At 33.8% G+C, this 18,503-nt stretch overlaps 2 protein-coding genes across 3 annotated transcripts in view; one reads left to right on the top strand and one right to left on the bottom strand.

Moving 5' to 3' along the window:
• Positions 1-18,503, bottom strand: part of LOC118187967 (four-jointed box protein 1-like) — a 103,652-nt gene that overhangs the window by 52,464 nt on the left and 32,685 nt on the right. The gene's annotated exons all lie outside the window — the stretch shown is intronic.
• Positions 11,832-18,503, top strand: part of LOC118187966 (uncharacterized) — a 74,422-nt gene continuing 67,750 nt past the window's right edge. The window contains exon 1 of the mRNA XM_085810331.1: positions 11,832-12,315. Coding sequence (XP_085666457.1) covers positions 11,832-12,315 — 484 coding nt within the window. The remainder of the gene's footprint in view (positions 12,316-18,503) is intronic.

The raw sequence follows: 18,503 nt of genomic DNA, 5'->3' as shown, positions 1-18,503 counted from the left end.
AAAATGGATTTAAAATGAATCCAGAAAGATATTTTTCGCGTACGTATGCATGTATCTGACATAACTCAAAAACACTTAGCCGGAGAACGTTGAAATTTCGTATATAGAACTGCTATAATATCTAGTTGTGCACCTCCCATTTTTATTGCAATGGGCTGTGCCAAAAATTTATATATTTATCCATTCTCTTACCCGGCTCAGTGTACTCTGTTTCTTTATTCTTATATATTGGTAAACTGCGCATTTTTTGCTTTAAAAAGGATTGAATTTTGTAGTTCTGCTCCAGTTAAAGTTTTGAATACCTTTAGTTAATCTGCATGTAATTGTAGAATTATCAACAATTTAAAAGTGTATAAGTGGCGGCTAAGCCTAACATGACGGCTGTCTGCTTACATTTGAAACTTATAAATACAGTGAATTAAGTCAGTTGGTGCACCAACTTCAGTGTCTTTTAGCTGTGGTGTCCACATCAGTATTTTTTTAAGCAGAATATAATTGCAATAGAATCGACGATCCACTAAGCGCTAATCTTTGGAAAGTTTCAAGAGTTTAATCCTGCGATATGTGACCATAGGACATTAACATAAAATATTCATCATAATCCAAATGTATCTTACTGCTATATTAGTGTAAAGTAATTAGAAATATTTGAGGCAACACTAAATTAGTGTACAGAGAAACTGAGATTTTCCGAAGCTATAAAACGTGAAAAAACAATTATTTCCTCCCAAGAATTTGAACCACGAAATCTTCTACTGCGTACCCGACTGGAGCATCATTCTCATGAATCAAACTGATATATATCTGTAACGCATGTAATTCTTGCACTCAATTTGTTATCAAACTTAGCATTAAAAAAAAAAAAAAAAAAAAAACCCAGCCTCCAAATAATTTTACCCGTTTGTTACTCCTTCCCTCTGAATTCAATTAACATGATGCTCAGTGAGAAAAGCGTGGAGGAAAGGCGGGAAAAAGGGGGCAAAAAACGTACCCGACTTTGCTACGTCAAAGAATCTCTAATATTCATATGTTGCGTATTTAGATATTCTTTGGCTACGCTGCATGTAGCCTGAAATGCAGCGTACCCGACTTTGCTACGCCTGCATTCAAGGAGAAATGCTATAATTGTTTACAAGAATGAATTTTCCGCTGTAATAGAGGAATATAGCAAGAATGTATCTTCCGGCTTTAATTCTTTATAAGAATTATTTAGGACATATGACAAAAATATACGGAATCTGTTTATATGAACTGTCTATGCATTTCCAAAAGAAACCTTCGGATCTTACAACGGTAATACAGAATACTTATCGTTTTATTTTATTTTTCATTATGTGAAAAGCCTTTGCCAATGTATTCGTTTGGGCGTCTATACATTCTTCGACGCGCAGGTTCTCTTTTGCCCCCATTCTCTGCGATCCTAACCCCAGTTTCAAGAAGATTGACCTCTGCCCTTGCAGCTATATTTTCCCTTCCTCAAAAACATTCCTTGCCCCCCTTGATGCACAATCATCCTCTGGCTTCTACATTTTCTTATTTTCCTCTCTTTTTATTTCTCATTCCCTGTAACCGTACTCTCCAAGTCCATTCTGATCATCTTACCACAATGCCCGCTTCAGCTATAACGAAGAGGCTCATGGTTTGATTTACTGAAAGCGGGGGGAGGGCAAAGTGCTTGTACGCCGCAGGGCCCGAAAGGCCATAACCCTCGCCTCGAAATAAGCGGCCATCAGTGCTGGTAGTTTACGAGGCCTTAAATCTGGTAACAGCCGGCACGTAACCCCCCACCGTTTCTAAGATCGTTATTTTTTGCCCCCTTTTTCCAGCCCTTCCTTCATGCTTTTCTCACTGAGCATCATCTTAAGTACGTTGTTTTTGATCTCGTCAATTTAATTTATGTACATGCTTTCTTTTTCTAAATATGATTGCGTGGCAAATTTACTGCACATTTTATGGTGGCTCCATTCCCATATGAGACATAATTTAAAAGTATTAGTAATGGATCTTCAAAGCAGAAGGTGAAAACTGATCGTAGCTAAAAAATCACAAAGTAGTAACGGCATTGTAAAATTGAACTGAGAGGTGACAATTGTCTTATGAAATATAATTTCAGATTTTTATTTCTGTTATTGTTAAGGGAGATGAAAAATTATTCTGATATACAATCTCCAAAAAACAGTTCCAAAAAGTAAGTAAACAAATAAAAATAAAATTTCAAAGCTTTCAGATAAACGGCGTTACACTTTTCAAATTGTTGCCACCAAATATTTCAGCTCTGCATAATATTTAAAGTAATTAAATAATGAAGAATTTGCATGAATGCATGTATGTTTCAAGCACTGGAAAAAAACAACGGTGCTTAGATACGTCAAATTTTGAATAATGCAGACCTCCACTCGAATATGGGCATCTGGAAGCCCAAATTGGGAATCTGTTTTATTATCTATTTCATATTTTGTAAAACTTTAACGAATTTTTTATTAACAAACTCAGTGACTTTAAAGCGAGCAATGGCAACTATGTACGAAAAAAAAATTTTTTTTTTTAATCTCCAGCGCGCGAGACTGTGTATCGGAAATTCTAAAGATATGTTCTTTTTTAAAATTATTTTGCGATATTGCTGTTGAACTGAAGTTTATGGTTTAAGTGCGAAGAACATGATATTTTATGATATTTAATAAATAAACGTAACACACGAAACATTATTTAAAAAAATGCTCTTTTGGATGTAATATAATTATTTTATTTTAAGAAAGCTTTCAGATTTTATATACGTCCAACTGGCCTTTTTTTTTTTTTTTTTTTCATTTACAGACACATACACGTTCGAGACCATTTGGGTCAGGGATGGGCAAACTACGGCCCGCCGGAAGGTTCTATCCGGCCCGCGGACAGAATTTTAATTTCCCGGTCCGAGGCAAATTTAAGAGAAAAAAATATATTTATATATTATACATCCATCTCCTTTTCTACTTTGTTTAAATATTATTTTTTCTTCCTTTAAAAAAAAAAAAAAAAAAAAAAAAAAAAACTGAGGATCTTTTTACTTTTTCTATTTTTGTTCTACAAAATATAAATCGACGGAAATAGCAAGCACAGATAGCTTTCAATCCGTAAAGTGGTAAAAGCGGCACTCACAGGCAATTTCGAGATTTTCTTCAGTCCGTGCAATCTGAATACTCTGATGTACTGTATTACACGAAAGTTAAGGTGGCTTAGTGCTATTTTCGAGCGAGTCTGGCAGCTGAAAAACGACACTGTGTCGTTCTCCCATGAGAAAAAATGCTTTGCGGAATGCGAAATGTTCGAAGACACAGAATGGCTTTCGGACTTTGCATTTTCCACAGATCTTCTTTGTCATATGAGCAACACAGAACTTGAATGTCAAGATGCAAGGGAAAAATCAATTTATCGACGATATCTGGGCCCATCTCAAAGCTTTTAAACTAAAACTTAATCTGTTTGCTGGGCAAGAACGACTTGTCTCATTTCCCGAGGTTTTTAATATTCGAACGCAGATTTCAAGCTTTCAGTGCCATTCGAACAAAAAGTGTATAGTTTTACTATGCCTTTCGACGTAAAATGGAAGCAGTGAGGTCAGATTCGCAGCTTGAATTAATTGAGTTGCAATCTAACAATCATCTCAAACAGTTGTTTCTAAATATGCCAAAGTTAGAGTTTTACAAATCATTATGGAAAGTAAGTCTCTCAAATTTAATACCTCACGCCCAGAAAATCAGTGCTATGTTTGCTTCATTTAATATATATGTGAACAAGTGTTTTCAACGAGTAACCTTAGAAAGAATTATTTCAGAAGTAGACTGGCTAGATGAGTATTTAGCCTTGTTCCTTAGAATCAGTACATCTCCCTTCGAACCTCGATATAAGGAATTTTTAAAAATGAAATCTCGATTTACTTTATCTCACTCAAATATTTAAATTGTAATACTTGTATATTGTTTTTAAAATTTTAGAAAAATTTATCTTGGCCCGCCAAACTTTTTTTTTTTTTTTTTTTCGATTTTTGGCCCGCGACCGAAAAAGGTTGCCCATCCCTGATTTGGGCTAACGCACTTTTAGATTAAAATTTTGAAAAACAGCATATCTTTATAATTTCCGTTAGTCAGTCTCGGGGGGGGGGCTCTGAAGATAAAAATGATTTTTTTCCCTACAGTTTTGCCGCTGCTCGCGTTGAAAATGTTGATTTTTTTAATCAAAAATTCGTTTAAGTTTCACAAAACATGATATAGGCAATAAAACGAATTCTAAATCCCAAATTCGGGGTTCCAGGTGCCCATGTTCGAGTGAAGGACTATGTTATTCAAAATTTGATGACTCTGGATCCCATTGTTTTTTCACATTGCGCGAAACATACATACATTCATGCAGTTAGTTTCTTTAAATAAAATACTAGGCGATAATATTCGGTGGCAATAATTTGAAAAGGGATACATCTCATTTAAGTGATTCAACGCAGAATGACGTTTCGAGACTCATAGCCCTTCTGGGCTAATGCCCCTTTGGGGTTAAAACAAGAGATTAAGAAAGCCTTATTATTTTCTCCTCCCTAGTTGTAGCTTACTGCTCTCTAAGACGACCTTTCCACTGTTCTGGTCTTTCTTCGAGACAGGTAGCTTAGAAAGATAATGTATTCTGAGAAGTATAATAATATTCTGAGAAGTACTGGTTTTTTTAGGGGGGGAGGTTCGCCTATGGAAGATAATCACGTACGAGAGGATGTCGCTATGAGAATATTCACAGTATTTATTTTGTGCAATTTCTTTTTCACATTACATACGTAAAAATTAATAAATGCAAGTTTAAAAAATTGCTGCTTTTCATTATGATATTAGCAGCGATGTTTACATATTAAGAACTATATAGTCAACTGCAGTAAGAAAGTATTCAACTGAAAAAGTATCAGCAGTGCCTATTACGGCGCAGGCTTACAGCTAAATTATGTAGTAGTAACAACAACTGCGCTACTTCTTAAACCACTCAATAAGCGGTTATTATTAAATTTATAATTCGAAGTCTCAAAGCTAATTATTATGTTGTTCATTATCAATTATGCTGATAATTATTACATGCAATTTTTATCAGAATTGCGATCGTATAAAGTATGCTAACTGCCGTTGTTAATGACGACCATTACCGTCGGATATAAAAAGCGCTTTATTTTGCAAACCATAATCACGAACTAATTATCATCATCACAAGTGGTATGGTTATTAATATCAACTTATATTACCTTCATTTACTCGCCTGCTTTTATCAGCTACATAGGCATTAAAAATGTAAATCGCGTGATAATTAGTGCAATTTAAGACACGGTTATTAATCTTAATTAAAAGAGAACACCATTATGTGGTTAGTTTTATATGAATTCTCCGTAATATTTTATTTGGAACACGCAAGCATTTGAGCCCTGTTTTAAAAATTGACCTAGAATTATTTTATTATTTGGTTCGAGGTTTTCGCTTTTTTTTTTATGTCATAAATGGACAATAAAAAATTTCAATTTCTAGCTTTTAATGCCTGGGTCTTATTCAAAAATCCAATTATGATCCCATGAAATGAATTAACAATGAAGTTCACCAGTTTTTGTTCTTTAAATCATACTTTTGAATCATACTTACACTTTAACATCGCTGTGAAGAACTAACAAATTTCCTCGAGCATATTGTTGTGCTCTAAGTGGTTAGCAAGTCGAGCTAGTAAAGTGAAGATCCACGGTTCGACCCCCCGCAAAGATACAGTTGGATTTTTGTTGTTTCCCAGATCTCTGCCCGGGAAAAAAAAAATTCTACGACGGCGCCCGAAGCAAAAATAAGTAAATAAGGAAAGAAAAATGTAAAAATACGAAAAAAAAAAAAAAAGTCTGAAAGCTTTCAGATTACGCCCGAAGAGGCGTTTTCTTCATTTACAGACACATATACGTTTCGAGAGCATTCGGGCTAACGCCACTTTGGACTAAAAATATTGAAAAATAGCATATCTTTAGAATTTCTGATAGGTAATCTCGCGCGCTGAAGATAAAAATATTTTATTCCGTACAGTGTGTTGCAACTGCTCGCTTTGAAATCATTCAGTTTCTTGATGAAAAATAAAGTTTAAAGAAATATGACAAAGATAAGAAAACAAATTCGAAATTTAAGATATGGACTTCCAGGTGTTCATAATCAGGGGGAGGATTACCTTATTCAAAATTTGATGGCTCTAGGTATCGTTGTTTTTCAACAGTGCGAAGAACATACATACATTTATGAAGATTCTTCATTATTTAATTTCTTTAAGTATAATAACAGGAGATAATATTTGGGGCAACAGTCTGAAAAGCGATACAGCCGTTTGTAGTGATTCGACTCAAAATGCCATTTTGAGATGATAGCCCTTCTGGCTAATAATATAAATAAATGCACAAAGACTCGCCACTGCCTGAATTAGGCTGACTGATCTCTGAGTTGTCTGCTGTCTAATACTCTTTAGGAAATTAACTGTAAAATATAATTCTTTAGTCTCGGATTTGGACGACTGGATCTCGTGTCTCTGTCCAGTCGCTCTTTAAATGGGAGGAAGAAAATATAAACTGTTGCATCCCCTTGTGGGTGCAACTGTGTTGTAAGTGATTGGTATGCCTAACGGGCATGTCAAAGATTCATGTTTTCAATCCGAGCGAAGGTATAATTATTTTTACATGTGTCTTGTTCTGAAAACCTAATGATGTCTACAAAACGCTAATTAATTCGATAAGAGATTTATTAATCGATTGAATATTACCAGCCAATTAGCAGCAACTAATCGAATTTTAAATCGGTTAATAATACATATCTTCTAAATTCTCGAGAAATATTTTCAGTCTTATTTTAAATGTATGGACTCAAAAGAAATTTGTGAAGATACAGCACATTTCTGCCATTTTAAAATCTTGCTTATGATTTAAATGCAGATTTCTGTACATCGCCGTTTTACGAATTATACATGTTTTGTTTAATATATATGAATTTATATATTAAACAAAAAATGAGTTAGTCTAAATACGATCTTTCCTTCTTAAGACTGCTGGATAAATTATCATACCGTTTTTATCTTAAAACCCAAAATGCTAAATATATGGAAAATAGTGTTAAAAGAATAATCTCACTAAAACATTTATTCTCAATTCAGTTTAAAATTACAAGAAATTAAAACATTAGAAAAATTAGCTTCCGATTCTTGTGGACTGGATAGATGATGATTCAAATTAGTTACAAATTAGTCAGCTCAAATGAGTTAGTTCATTCTTATTAGTTTAAAATAATTAAAAATTTAAATTTAAAGACTAACAACATTGCTCTGCTATCCCGTGCCTAATAGCGTAAAGCGAATCACGAATAACCCCCCTCCCCCAGCTCATAGTACAGCGCTAAAGGCAGGTAGCAACGGAAAAATTTGACCAAGGCAATGATGAAGTTGAAACTTGCTCTTAAGGACTTGACTCTCGTTTGTAATTGATACTCGCTTCACTTACGTTTTCTGGTGGACTAGGCGAATCAGTAGAAATGTAGAAAAGACTCATGTATGAAATAACATGTTAATTGAAATAAACCTTAGCAAGGAAGTTACAACATTAACTCCAAAATTAAAATGTGAAAGAAGGGTGAAACCACCTGGATTCACATAGGACATAAAATTAAGATAGAGTTAACTTGAAAGACAAAGGCAAAGAAAAAGAACTTTAGAAAGGTTGCAAGAAAATGAAGTACAAGACCTAAAAAGGAGAAAATTATTTCTCGTTTTGAAAGAAACTTACAAATGCTTGGTTTGAACCATGGCTAAGAAAAATATTCAGATAGCTTAAAAAAAGTATTCATACATGCCAGTGTCTTCAAGAATAAATGATGAGATATCATCAGGTCTTGATTAAGCACATATTATGACAAATGAATTGAAGGTGCTTTCGTTTAGTTCAGTCACTCAGAAAATTATCTGTGCTCGCCTATCTGTTTGTTTGTGGCATCATCTCCTCCGGAATGGCGAAGATTACACTTCCGAATGATGTACACCCAGATTCCAAAAATTCGTGCGAAGCCACTTCGACCATTCCCATTTTCGTACGACTTTAATTAGCCCAGATATTAAATACAAACTCTGAAAATGCTGATTTTGGCATTCATTTTTCCGAGTGGCAACAGTCTCGCGCGCTGCAGATAAAAATCTGCTTTATTTCGAGAAGTGTTGCCACTGCTCGCTTTCAAATCGTAGTTTGTTAATAAAAAATTTGCAAGTTTTACAAAATATGAACTAAAAATAGTATTGCCAAACATTTAATATATTACTCCGGATTCCGAAAATTCGTGGGAAGATCATGGGATCATTTCGACCATTCCCATCTTTGTACGACTTTAATCATCCGAGATATTAATTGAAGCCGCTGAAAATGCTTAATTTTTGCACTCATTTTTGTGAGTGGCAACAGTCTCGCGCACTGCAGATAAGTCTGCTTTATTTCGAGAAGTGTTGCCACTGCTCTCTTTCAAATCGTAGAATTCGTTAATCTCAAATTTGTAAAAATATAGCATTGCCTAACATTAAACATATTATATAAGTTTATATTCTGACGTTGAAGAAAGCACGCGATTTCATGTGATGTCATTCTATGTCGAAAATTTTTCGTTAATGTCAGCATTTTAAATAAAAGTTTGTTAATGTCAGCATTTTAAATTTCGTTAATATCAGCCTTACCTGAAACAAAAATGTTGTTGTTGGCAACTTTTTTGTTTCAGGTTAGTATAATTCACACGATATGTTATTGTCATGTTAATTTTTTATTGATGTTGAGAGAAAGCTGTTATATTACATTAAATTTAAACCATGACGTCATACGTATTAACTTGAAGTGTCAAAAGTTTTTTTTTTTTTTTTTTTTTTTTAGTCCAAAGGGATTTGTCCCTGAAGGACTATTGTTTTCGTTTTGCGATTTTGCGTCGGACTCATAAACGTCGGTTCACTTTTCAAACTGTTGCCACAAAATGTTAGGGTCCAGCATTATATTTGAAGAAATTAAATAATGAAAAATCTGCATAAATGTATATATATTTCTCGTATTGTGATAAAACAACGGTACATAGAGTCATCGAATTTTGAATAACGTAATCCTCCAACGAATATGAGCATGTGGAAGACCAAATTTGAAATTTGAAATTTGTTTTATGATCGATTTCCTATTTTTAAAAATTTGACGAAATTTTGATTAACAAACTCAAGGATTTCAAAGCGAGCAATGGCAACGTTGTGCAGAAAAAACATTTTTATCTCCAGCGCGTGAGTCTCTGTATCGGAAATTCTAAAAATAGGCTCGTTTTAAAACTATTTTGCGATATTGCTGTTGCACTGGATCTTATGGTTTAAGTGCGAGGAACATGATATTTAATAAAGAAAGGTAACACACAAAATGTTAAAAAACGCCCCTTTGGACGTAATTTAAAATCTGAAACATTTCAGATTTTTTTTTTTTTTTTTTTTTTTTTTTTCATGGTTTGGCAACAAAAAATTATTTACGAATTGGTTGTTGCTTGGAAAAAATGGAACTGATTTCCTTCATAATGAAATGTTTTTATACGTTTGGTTTTCAGAGGAAAACATAGAACTTACAAATTTTGTTTTGGCTGCAACCCACTCATCTCGCGGGCTTGCTCGCTAGTATTTATTTATTAAGTGTCATTTGCTGTTTATGTGCAGTATTTTTGAAAATACAGGGTTCTGAAATCCGATGAGTCATTTGCAATAAAAGTTTCTCACAACTATCGAAGAAATGTTTACTGTCATTCACAACAGTGCCACAACTTGTTTTTAATCAAACTCATCACTGAAGTTAGCAGGAAATGACAGCTTGACTTTAGCATCACATCATGTTCCTTCAAAAAGTTCAGAAAATAAACTGTTGCCTCTTCTCTCCCCCCCCCCAAAAAAAAAAGAATCGTGTAAGAGCATTAACGAAAAATCGATGAAGATATCGCTCTAATTTCGTTATCGCTGTTAATAAATAGATTGTTCCTCTGTTTCACATACGATAATGAGATTACCTTTTAGTTCTTGCATTTTTATATTTCCTAAATCTCTTATCTCACGATGAATTGCAAAGGTTTATTCTACAGCGAAGATTGTAATTAAAAACTTTTGTTTCTTATAATCAGCTTCGTAAGAGAAGATAATTGCTCAATTACTCAGAATATTTAGCGTTTCAAAAATTCTCCTTATCTCCATTATGAAATGAAGAATGTGAGAATAAATGAGTTCGTCGCACTGTGAAAAGACGATGGTGCTTATAGCCACCAGATTTTAAAGGCACATATCTTCCTTCACTTACGCGCTTTAAAACCTGATTTTTACTTCCTTATACGAAGTAAAAGAAGTATTGTAATTACGAAAAATTCGAGGTATCATATTTCAATAAAAATATCCATTTTAACCGCTATCGAATGAAATTTAACGATGTTTTTGCGTGATATCTGTATATAAGGACAGAATAAAAGACTCTGTTTTCACAAATAGATTAATAAAATTGCATTCAGAAGCATGCATTTAAGCATGATTATAAATGAGGCATGAATTCAGAAGCATGATTCTAAATTGCATTCAGATTTAAAATGCATTCAGAAGAGATTTTTTTCGTGACGTCTGTACGTATATGTATGTATGCATCTCGCATAACTAAAAAAAAAAAAAAAAAAAAGTAGCCTCAGAACGTTAAAATTTTGTATATAGGACTGCTATAACATGCAGTTGTGCACCGCTCCTTTTTGGTTGCACCAAAAGTATATAAATATATATGTATCCACTCCGTTACTCGTTTCCGTGAGCTCAATTTTTTAAAATTCTTATATGCTGATAAATTGCGCATTTTTAGCTTTCAAAATGATTCAGTTATGTTGTTCTTATCTTGCGGTTAAGGTTTTTATGCCTTTAGTTAATCTGCATGTAATAATTTAGAATTATCAACAATTTAAAAGTTGTTTAAGTGCGACTAAGCCTAATTTGTTTTTACCATAGCAGCCATATTTGCTTACATTGGAAACTTAGCAGAATAGTGAATTAAGTCAGTTTCTGCACCTTCGGTGTCTTTTAGCAGAGTGGGACCAAAAGGAAACTTTCAGTTTTGTGCACCGAAAAATCTGCCTTCCTAAGGCCGAATCGCTTGCTTTTAAATAGAAATTTAATTTTAATCGTAATTTTTTTTAAAAAATTGTTTTTAACTGTATTTGGTGTTTCATGTTTTTCGATATTTTTCACATTTTAATAATGATATTTTTAGGTTTTATGTATTTTTGCCTTCCCGCGAGGTGAGAACTGAATTAATTGAATGAGAAATGCACCTCTAATGAATCTCGAGGAAATAAGTTTAAATGAAATGCAGCAAAAAATGCAGCAATTTAATATTCCGTACAAGGAAATCATGCGGTGTCCTCATCAGATTTTTTAATTTATAGTTTGTGTGCGAGTGTGTGTTAAATTTCTAACTTAAATTCTCTATTTGAATTGAAAAATCTGGTCACTATAATCAATATATATTCTAAAAGTAAGTGTACGATGTGCGTACCGCTAAAACTCAGATACGAGTCCTGATAAGATCAAGGGAGTTATATGATGTGGTAGCCCTCTGTGCTCCATCCATGAGGAAGGTTCCCATTTTTACCTGAAGGGCGTGCTTTTGAAGATATAAGGGCTTTGAATTTCGCCCTTTTCGATGCAGCAGGCGGCACCGGGAAAACGCTTCTAATAAATCTATTACTGGCAGAAATACGTGCTAAACAACACATCACTGGCATCATCCGGCATTTGCTGTCACAAATATGGAAGGAGGACGGACTGCTCATTCCGGCCTGCAACTACCGTTGAATATAACTGAAGAACAATTCCCGGTATGTAAAATCTCAAGAGCACCTGGAAGGGGTGAACTTCTAAAACAAGCTAAAATTATCTTCTGGGACGAATGCACAATGGCACATAAAACAACGCTAGAAGCCATGGCCAGGACATTACAAGACTTGCGAAGAAACTCTGAAGCAATGGGAGCAGCTCTATTCATACTCTCAGGAGATTTTAGAAAAATACTTCCAGTTATCCCGAAGTCAACACCAGCAGATGAAATAAGTGCATGCTTAAAAAAAATCACATCTCTGGCCACACATACAAATACTGCAACAGAATTCCCTGCAAAATTCTTGAACTCTTTTCAAGTACTAGGAATACCATTACACTACCTTCGACTGAAAACTGGATATCTGATGATACTACTCAGAAATCACAACTCACCCAAACTATGTAATGGAACAAGTATGGTCGTTAAACACCTATCGAATAACGTCATCGAAGCCGAACGTATGACTGGAAAGGGCAAAGTACACACAATATTCATCCCCAGAATACCATTGATATCTACTGAACTGCCATTCCAATTTAAAAGACTGGAATTTCCATTCAAATTAGCTTATAGTTTTACAATTAACAAAGTGAAAGGACAAACTTTAAAACATTAACCTCAAAGACACCTGCTTTTCTCACGGTAAGCTATACGTAGCTTGCTTTCGAGTAGGAAATTCGAAAAATTTGTACACATAAATACTACGGATAACAAAATGAAAAGTGTCGTTCATAAACAAGTACTGTAAATAGTCAGAATATGCTTTCAATAAAAGAATTTTACCTCTTATATTTTAAAGTTTATACATTTATTCTAACTACCACACAATCTGCACGAGCGAAGCCGGGTACCCTAGCTAGTACAGAATAAAACTGAGTTTTACGATCGAGAAAGTATGATAATATTTTCTTGAAAAGCGTAAAAGAGAGGAAAATATTCCGTGTCTAAAAAAAAGAACTTAACAAAGGTATGGAAATTTAATATTTCAGCATAACTTTTCACTACAGACTTTGGTTTTGAAACATTTCTTCTAATTTTCTAAAAAATAATTTATTTTAATAAATAATAATAAAATATAATTAACAAATAAATATTCATTTTAATAATAATAATAATAATAATATATAAATAATAATAAGAAGAAATAATTCAACAAAAATCTTTTCTTTTAAATTAGCAGCTAAGCAGACTAGTAACGCACATTCTTGTCAGACAAAAATTTATTACTCAATAATACCGTTCAGGCGGTCAAGTCGCTGCAAACAAGTACAGCCTTTAATTTACCTGCTTAAATAACTCAGTAGTTGAATCATTTATTTTTAGATGCTTTGGGGGGATCTGCATGTCAATCCCATTCAGGCACGCAACACTTTCACGAGCCTTCGGAAGCAATTAATAATGATGATATGTTGAACTAAAGAGAAAACGACAGAGACAGGCGCCTGCAAGATCGCCCACTATCCTTGACATTTTGAACTGCTGCCTTTCATATTCATGAAGCGGCTGCGTGCAAAGCACTGTTAGAAATTACTGTTTGAGAAGCAGGTTGGTACTCATGGACTGGTTTGCCCAACCAACCAACAACCATTTGCCCGGAGAATTTACACCAGAAAGGCTGCTAAAGAACGTATCATAATATATCTCAGCACATATCTGACAGAACACCTTCATAATGGTACTCCGTGATAAAGGTACCAGCACCTTCAAGCAATTTGGCCACCGCTAGAGAACATTAAAACCTCTACAACTGTGGCCTGACATAAAAGTGTTCCCAACTATATAAAGGGTGTTTTTTATGATTCAGAAACTAGTGCTGGCACCTTTATGGTGTTCCGTCCTTTGGAATAGCGGTCTACATGCATAAAGGTACACCATGCTTATGACAGGACACAGTAGGAGGAAAACAAAATTCCTACATAAGGCTGAAATTATACCGTATTTACTCGCGTAATGGAGCAGAAAATATCGTCAAAAGTGTACAATATTCTGTAGTAGATTTCGCCACATAATAGTGATATCTGGACTTCCACAACGAAAAATTGGCAAAAAAAGTGAGACTATTACGCGAGTAAACACGATAATTTAAGTACTAGTAAAGAGTATCTAAAATTTACAGATAAAGCATTTAAATAAATATAATTAAAAAAAAAATCTGAAAGCTTTCAGATTTTACATTCCTCCCAAAGGGGCGTTTTTTTAACATTTTGTGTGTTACCTTTATTTATTAAATATCATGTTCTTCGCACTTGAACCATAAAATCCAATTCAACAGCAATGTCACAAAATAATTTAAAAAGATCATATCTTTAGAATTTCCGATATACAGTCTCGCGCGCTGGAGATAAAAATGTCTTTTTTTCTCATACAGTGTTGCCATTGCTCGGTTTGAAATCGTTGCGTTTGTTAATCAATTCATTAAAGTTTTACAAAATATGAAATAGATAATAAAACAAAATCGTTGAGTTTGTTAATCAATTCATTAAAGTTTTACAAAATATGAAATAGATAATAAAACAAAATCGTTGAGTTTGTTAATCAATTCGTTAAAGTTTTTCAAAATATGAAATGGATAATAAAACAAATTCCAAATTTGGGCTTCCAGATGCCCATATTAAGGTGGAAACGTACGTTATACAAAACTTGATGGCTCGATGTACCGTTGCGTTATCACAATGCGAGAAACATACATTTTATGCAGATTCTTCATTATTTAATTTCTTTAAATATAATACAGGGCTCTAATATTTGGTGGCAACAATTTGAAAAGTGAACCGACATTTATACTGAACCAACGCAAAATGCCAAAACGAAATTAATAGCCCTTCTAAACTAACGCCCTTTGGGCTAAAAAGTAGAAAAAAAAAGAAAAGAAGAAAGCATGTGGAGTTTGTTAGATTTTTTTGAAGTCAAAGAACATAAAAAATCAACTGTGTTCTCGTCGGGCTTTGACCCATGAATCTCCTGCTAGCTAGTTAAACTTGGAAGCCTATTGCAGCACGACAGCATGCACGGATGACCATGACAGTTCCTTACATTCTCCTCTAATTAAAATACGACTGGAGAGAGGGAAAAGATCCGATTGAATAAATCCACTTAGATGATCAGTTCACCGTTATTTAGTTCAGGTACCATTACACAGACAATAGATTATTCGAAGCAGGAAACAAGAAGCAAGAAAAGTCACATATGCTGTCAGGAGGATTCAAGCCCTGGATCTTCCAGTTGCTATCTGAAATATAATTCTTATATTCTTCCCCACTTAAAAGGCGACTTTAATTTTTCACTTTACTCCGCCAAAAGAGCAGCTGGACCACTTGGGAATGGTGCATATCAGCCTGCTTAAGCGTTGCCAGTAATTCTAATTTCGTTCATAAATCCGGATACATGCCTGCTTACAGCTGTGTTTATAGGACTTAAGGAAACGGAGAGGGGCACGAGATCCAATTGAAATGAATCGGTTTTATGATGGCATCATAAAACGCTATGTTCTTATGTGTTTTTATCCCTTTAGTTAATCTACATGCAATAGTTGTAGAATTATCAACACCAAACAGAGTTAAACAGTTTAAAGTGGCGCTAAGCCATTTGTTTATGTATGAAAAGTTAACTTAGCAGTAAAAGTTAACGTTAAGTTTGGTACACCGAAAATTGTGTCTTGCTGTGCTCTGGCGAATTGCTTAAGCGCAGAAACTCTAGTTTTAGTTGTAATTTTTTCTTTTTCTTTTTTTTTTTTAACTGTATTTGGCGTTTTATGTTTTTCTGTACTTTACAATTTTTAATGAAGATGTTTCGAGTTTTTATGTATTTCTGCCTTGCCCCAAAGTGAGAACTGAATTGATTGAATGAGAAATACATCTCTAACGAAATCGAGGAAATAAGTTTGAATGAAGTGCATCCAAAAATGGGTATAACTTAATAGACAGTACAAGGAAGTCATGTGGTGTCCGCTTCAACTATTATTTGTATTTGTAAGATATGGAAAATCACGAAATTTCAATTTCAGGAAAATGTACATAAATCTGTTCGCAAAAGCAAAACGGGCAAAAGTGGTGCTGAAATTTAGCAGTGACAAAGCGATGCTGTACGAATGTACTGCCAGAACGATGAAAAAAGATAAAATGAAAAATTTTAAAGCATGCAATGCTTCTTAAACCTATTCTGGCATGTGCATGTTTAGTCTTGTCTATGTGCAGGATGAATTAGAAGTACGACTATATAATTTAACAGAAATGTAACTCTGCTATTGTATTGTTCTTGTACATTAACTTCGTTTCAAATAACAGTCGCATGCCAGAGTTTATGCCATTAGCCAAGATGACGTTGAACCGGCAGTAACAAGATTAATGTTGCATCGTCGGGGTGCATAGCAGAATGACCATAAGGCCGTGAGCCCTAAGAGACGTGATTTTGAAGAAGCACTGTTGCCGTCAGCTATGGGAAATTTATGTAGTAATATTTTGCCTTACGGAATAGTCTTCGACTATAACTCAAATTCATCTAGTAGTTATTAACCTTTGTTGTTGTAGCTAATCTCACTTGTCTGACCTAACGCTACAAACCCATGAATTTTATCGTGGCAATGAGTCCGTCTATCATTGGCATGAGTTGAGTCTTGAGTACCATATGGATGACGGTATGACTTTGCAAAGTTCCGCCCAAATTTTGAAGAAGAGTTTATCATACTTCTTCCTCTACTACCAAACCACTGAGAAGACTTTTGGCTTGCCGTATATTTTGAATGTCTCTATACCGCACAGACAATATACATTCACAAACATCAATGTCTTGTAGGGATTATTTAAATTTTCTAATAGTTATTTTTAATTTTCTAATAGTTATTTTCTAATAGTTATTTTTAACCTTTCCTTTATTATCTTGTTTCCTAGCTACAACTTCCTGCGAGAATGAGTTTTCAGTATCGCGTTTTATGTAAATGAGGCAAAACAAGTATTTAATGGGAAGTTCAGTCACTTCCAGAGAAGAGCTCAGAAGATCTCAGTAGAGAGTGTTCTGCCTTCTAGCCACGTCATTGCTTTAAGCCTATCGATTACTATTCTTGCTACGTTCGGCTATACTCTTACGTGCCTGCTAGTATTATCCGCTGAGTTTTAAAAATGGGCCAAATCAGTTAATTATTTCTGTACAGCTTCGGCTAAGTTTTAGTTGAGTAAGTTTCTTATTTTCTATCTTAAGTTGCAGCCCAAGTGGGTATTTTAATCCTTATTTGGATTTTGCTTTTGCTGTTGTAAGCAGAACAGTTGAATAGTCGCTATACTCCTCTCTAGTTGTCAAGGATACATAATTTAACTATAATCTTATAGCCGGAACTCGAACCTCGGCCCTTCAGTACCGGCAGTCAGCATCGCTAACTACTATTCCGTTTGGGCGGTTATTAACATATAGAGTTTATAATAAATATAGATATTCTTGAAAAAGTTACTTAATTTTATTTATGAAGAATAATTACAGGTTAAAGAGTGCTTGATTAAAGATGCAATTACAAAACTCATTCAGAAGACTTTATATGCTATATTGTTGCTGAAAGAAACTAATAAGATATTAAACAAAAAAGTGTTTGGAGATATAGAAAGTTTTCGTAGGCAATAACTTTCTATATCTACGAAATAAATTTTGAAAAAGAAAAGTACTACTCTAATACTATTTTTGAATTAATACATAACAAGAAAAATGCCAAAGTCTTGAGAATTGTTTAAACTGATTCTGTTTAAATTAAATTTTCTACGTTCATAAAGTCGCTGCAACTAAATAAATAATTGCGAAATAGATTTTCGGTGAAAGCTATCTTATAGATTACTTAGAGAACACTTTTGAAAATGTTAATGGAAGTTTCATGTTGTTTTTAAGAACTTCCACATTTCTCTCCATTTTGTTTGCTAAGAAAAGGTGCACTTTTCGCTTCTTTCTTAAACACTTTAGCATTCAGGTGCCACTTTTTGGTATTAAACAGGAAAGGGGAAAAAAAGAAAAAAGAAATATATCCTTGGGTTGAAAGTGTTTTTCCCTCCCCCCTCTCGATCTAGGTTGATAAATTCCATTAAACTCTGTCCTTTTTCAAAAAGAGAGAGGGGGGAAATTAACTGAAAAAAAATGGAGTTTTTAATCACGTCATAAATTGTCTAGCAGCTTTTTTTTTTTTTTTTTTGTTTGTTTGTTTGTTTGTTTAGCCATTACAAAGAAACTGTATGGAAAAAAAATAATAAAGCGGCAAAACGCTAATAAAATTACTTCATGTGTAAATTTACGAGTTCTTTTTAGTATTTTATCCTTATAGAAGGAAGAGTTTTTCCGACGAAGGATTACTTGAAATTGGAATTAGGAGTTACCAAATTCATTCAAAAATCTGATTAGAGAGCACATTTTTTAGCAGTTTAAAAATTTTTCTTTTTGTTTTACATTAATAATCATTATTTTCTAAGTTTTAAGGCAAACCGTTTTTTGATTTTAAACGATTCAAGATAAATACTAAATTATCTGAATTCAAGTGACAACACAACATTTAACCATTTTTAATTTTTCTGTATTTCAGAATAATTTTGAAACAAAATTCAGCTTCTTAACGATATACAAAAGTATGGTATAG

The sequence above is a fragment of the Stegodyphus dumicola genome, chromosome 1, assembly GCF_044657685.1.
Source record: "Stegodyphus dumicola isolate Sdum_Otavi_A_Nest chromosome 1, ASM4465768v1".
NCBI lineage: Eukaryota > Metazoa > Arthropoda > Arachnida > Araneae > Eresidae > Stegodyphus > Stegodyphus dumicola.
This window is presented reverse-complemented; position numbering and strand designations above follow the sequence as displayed.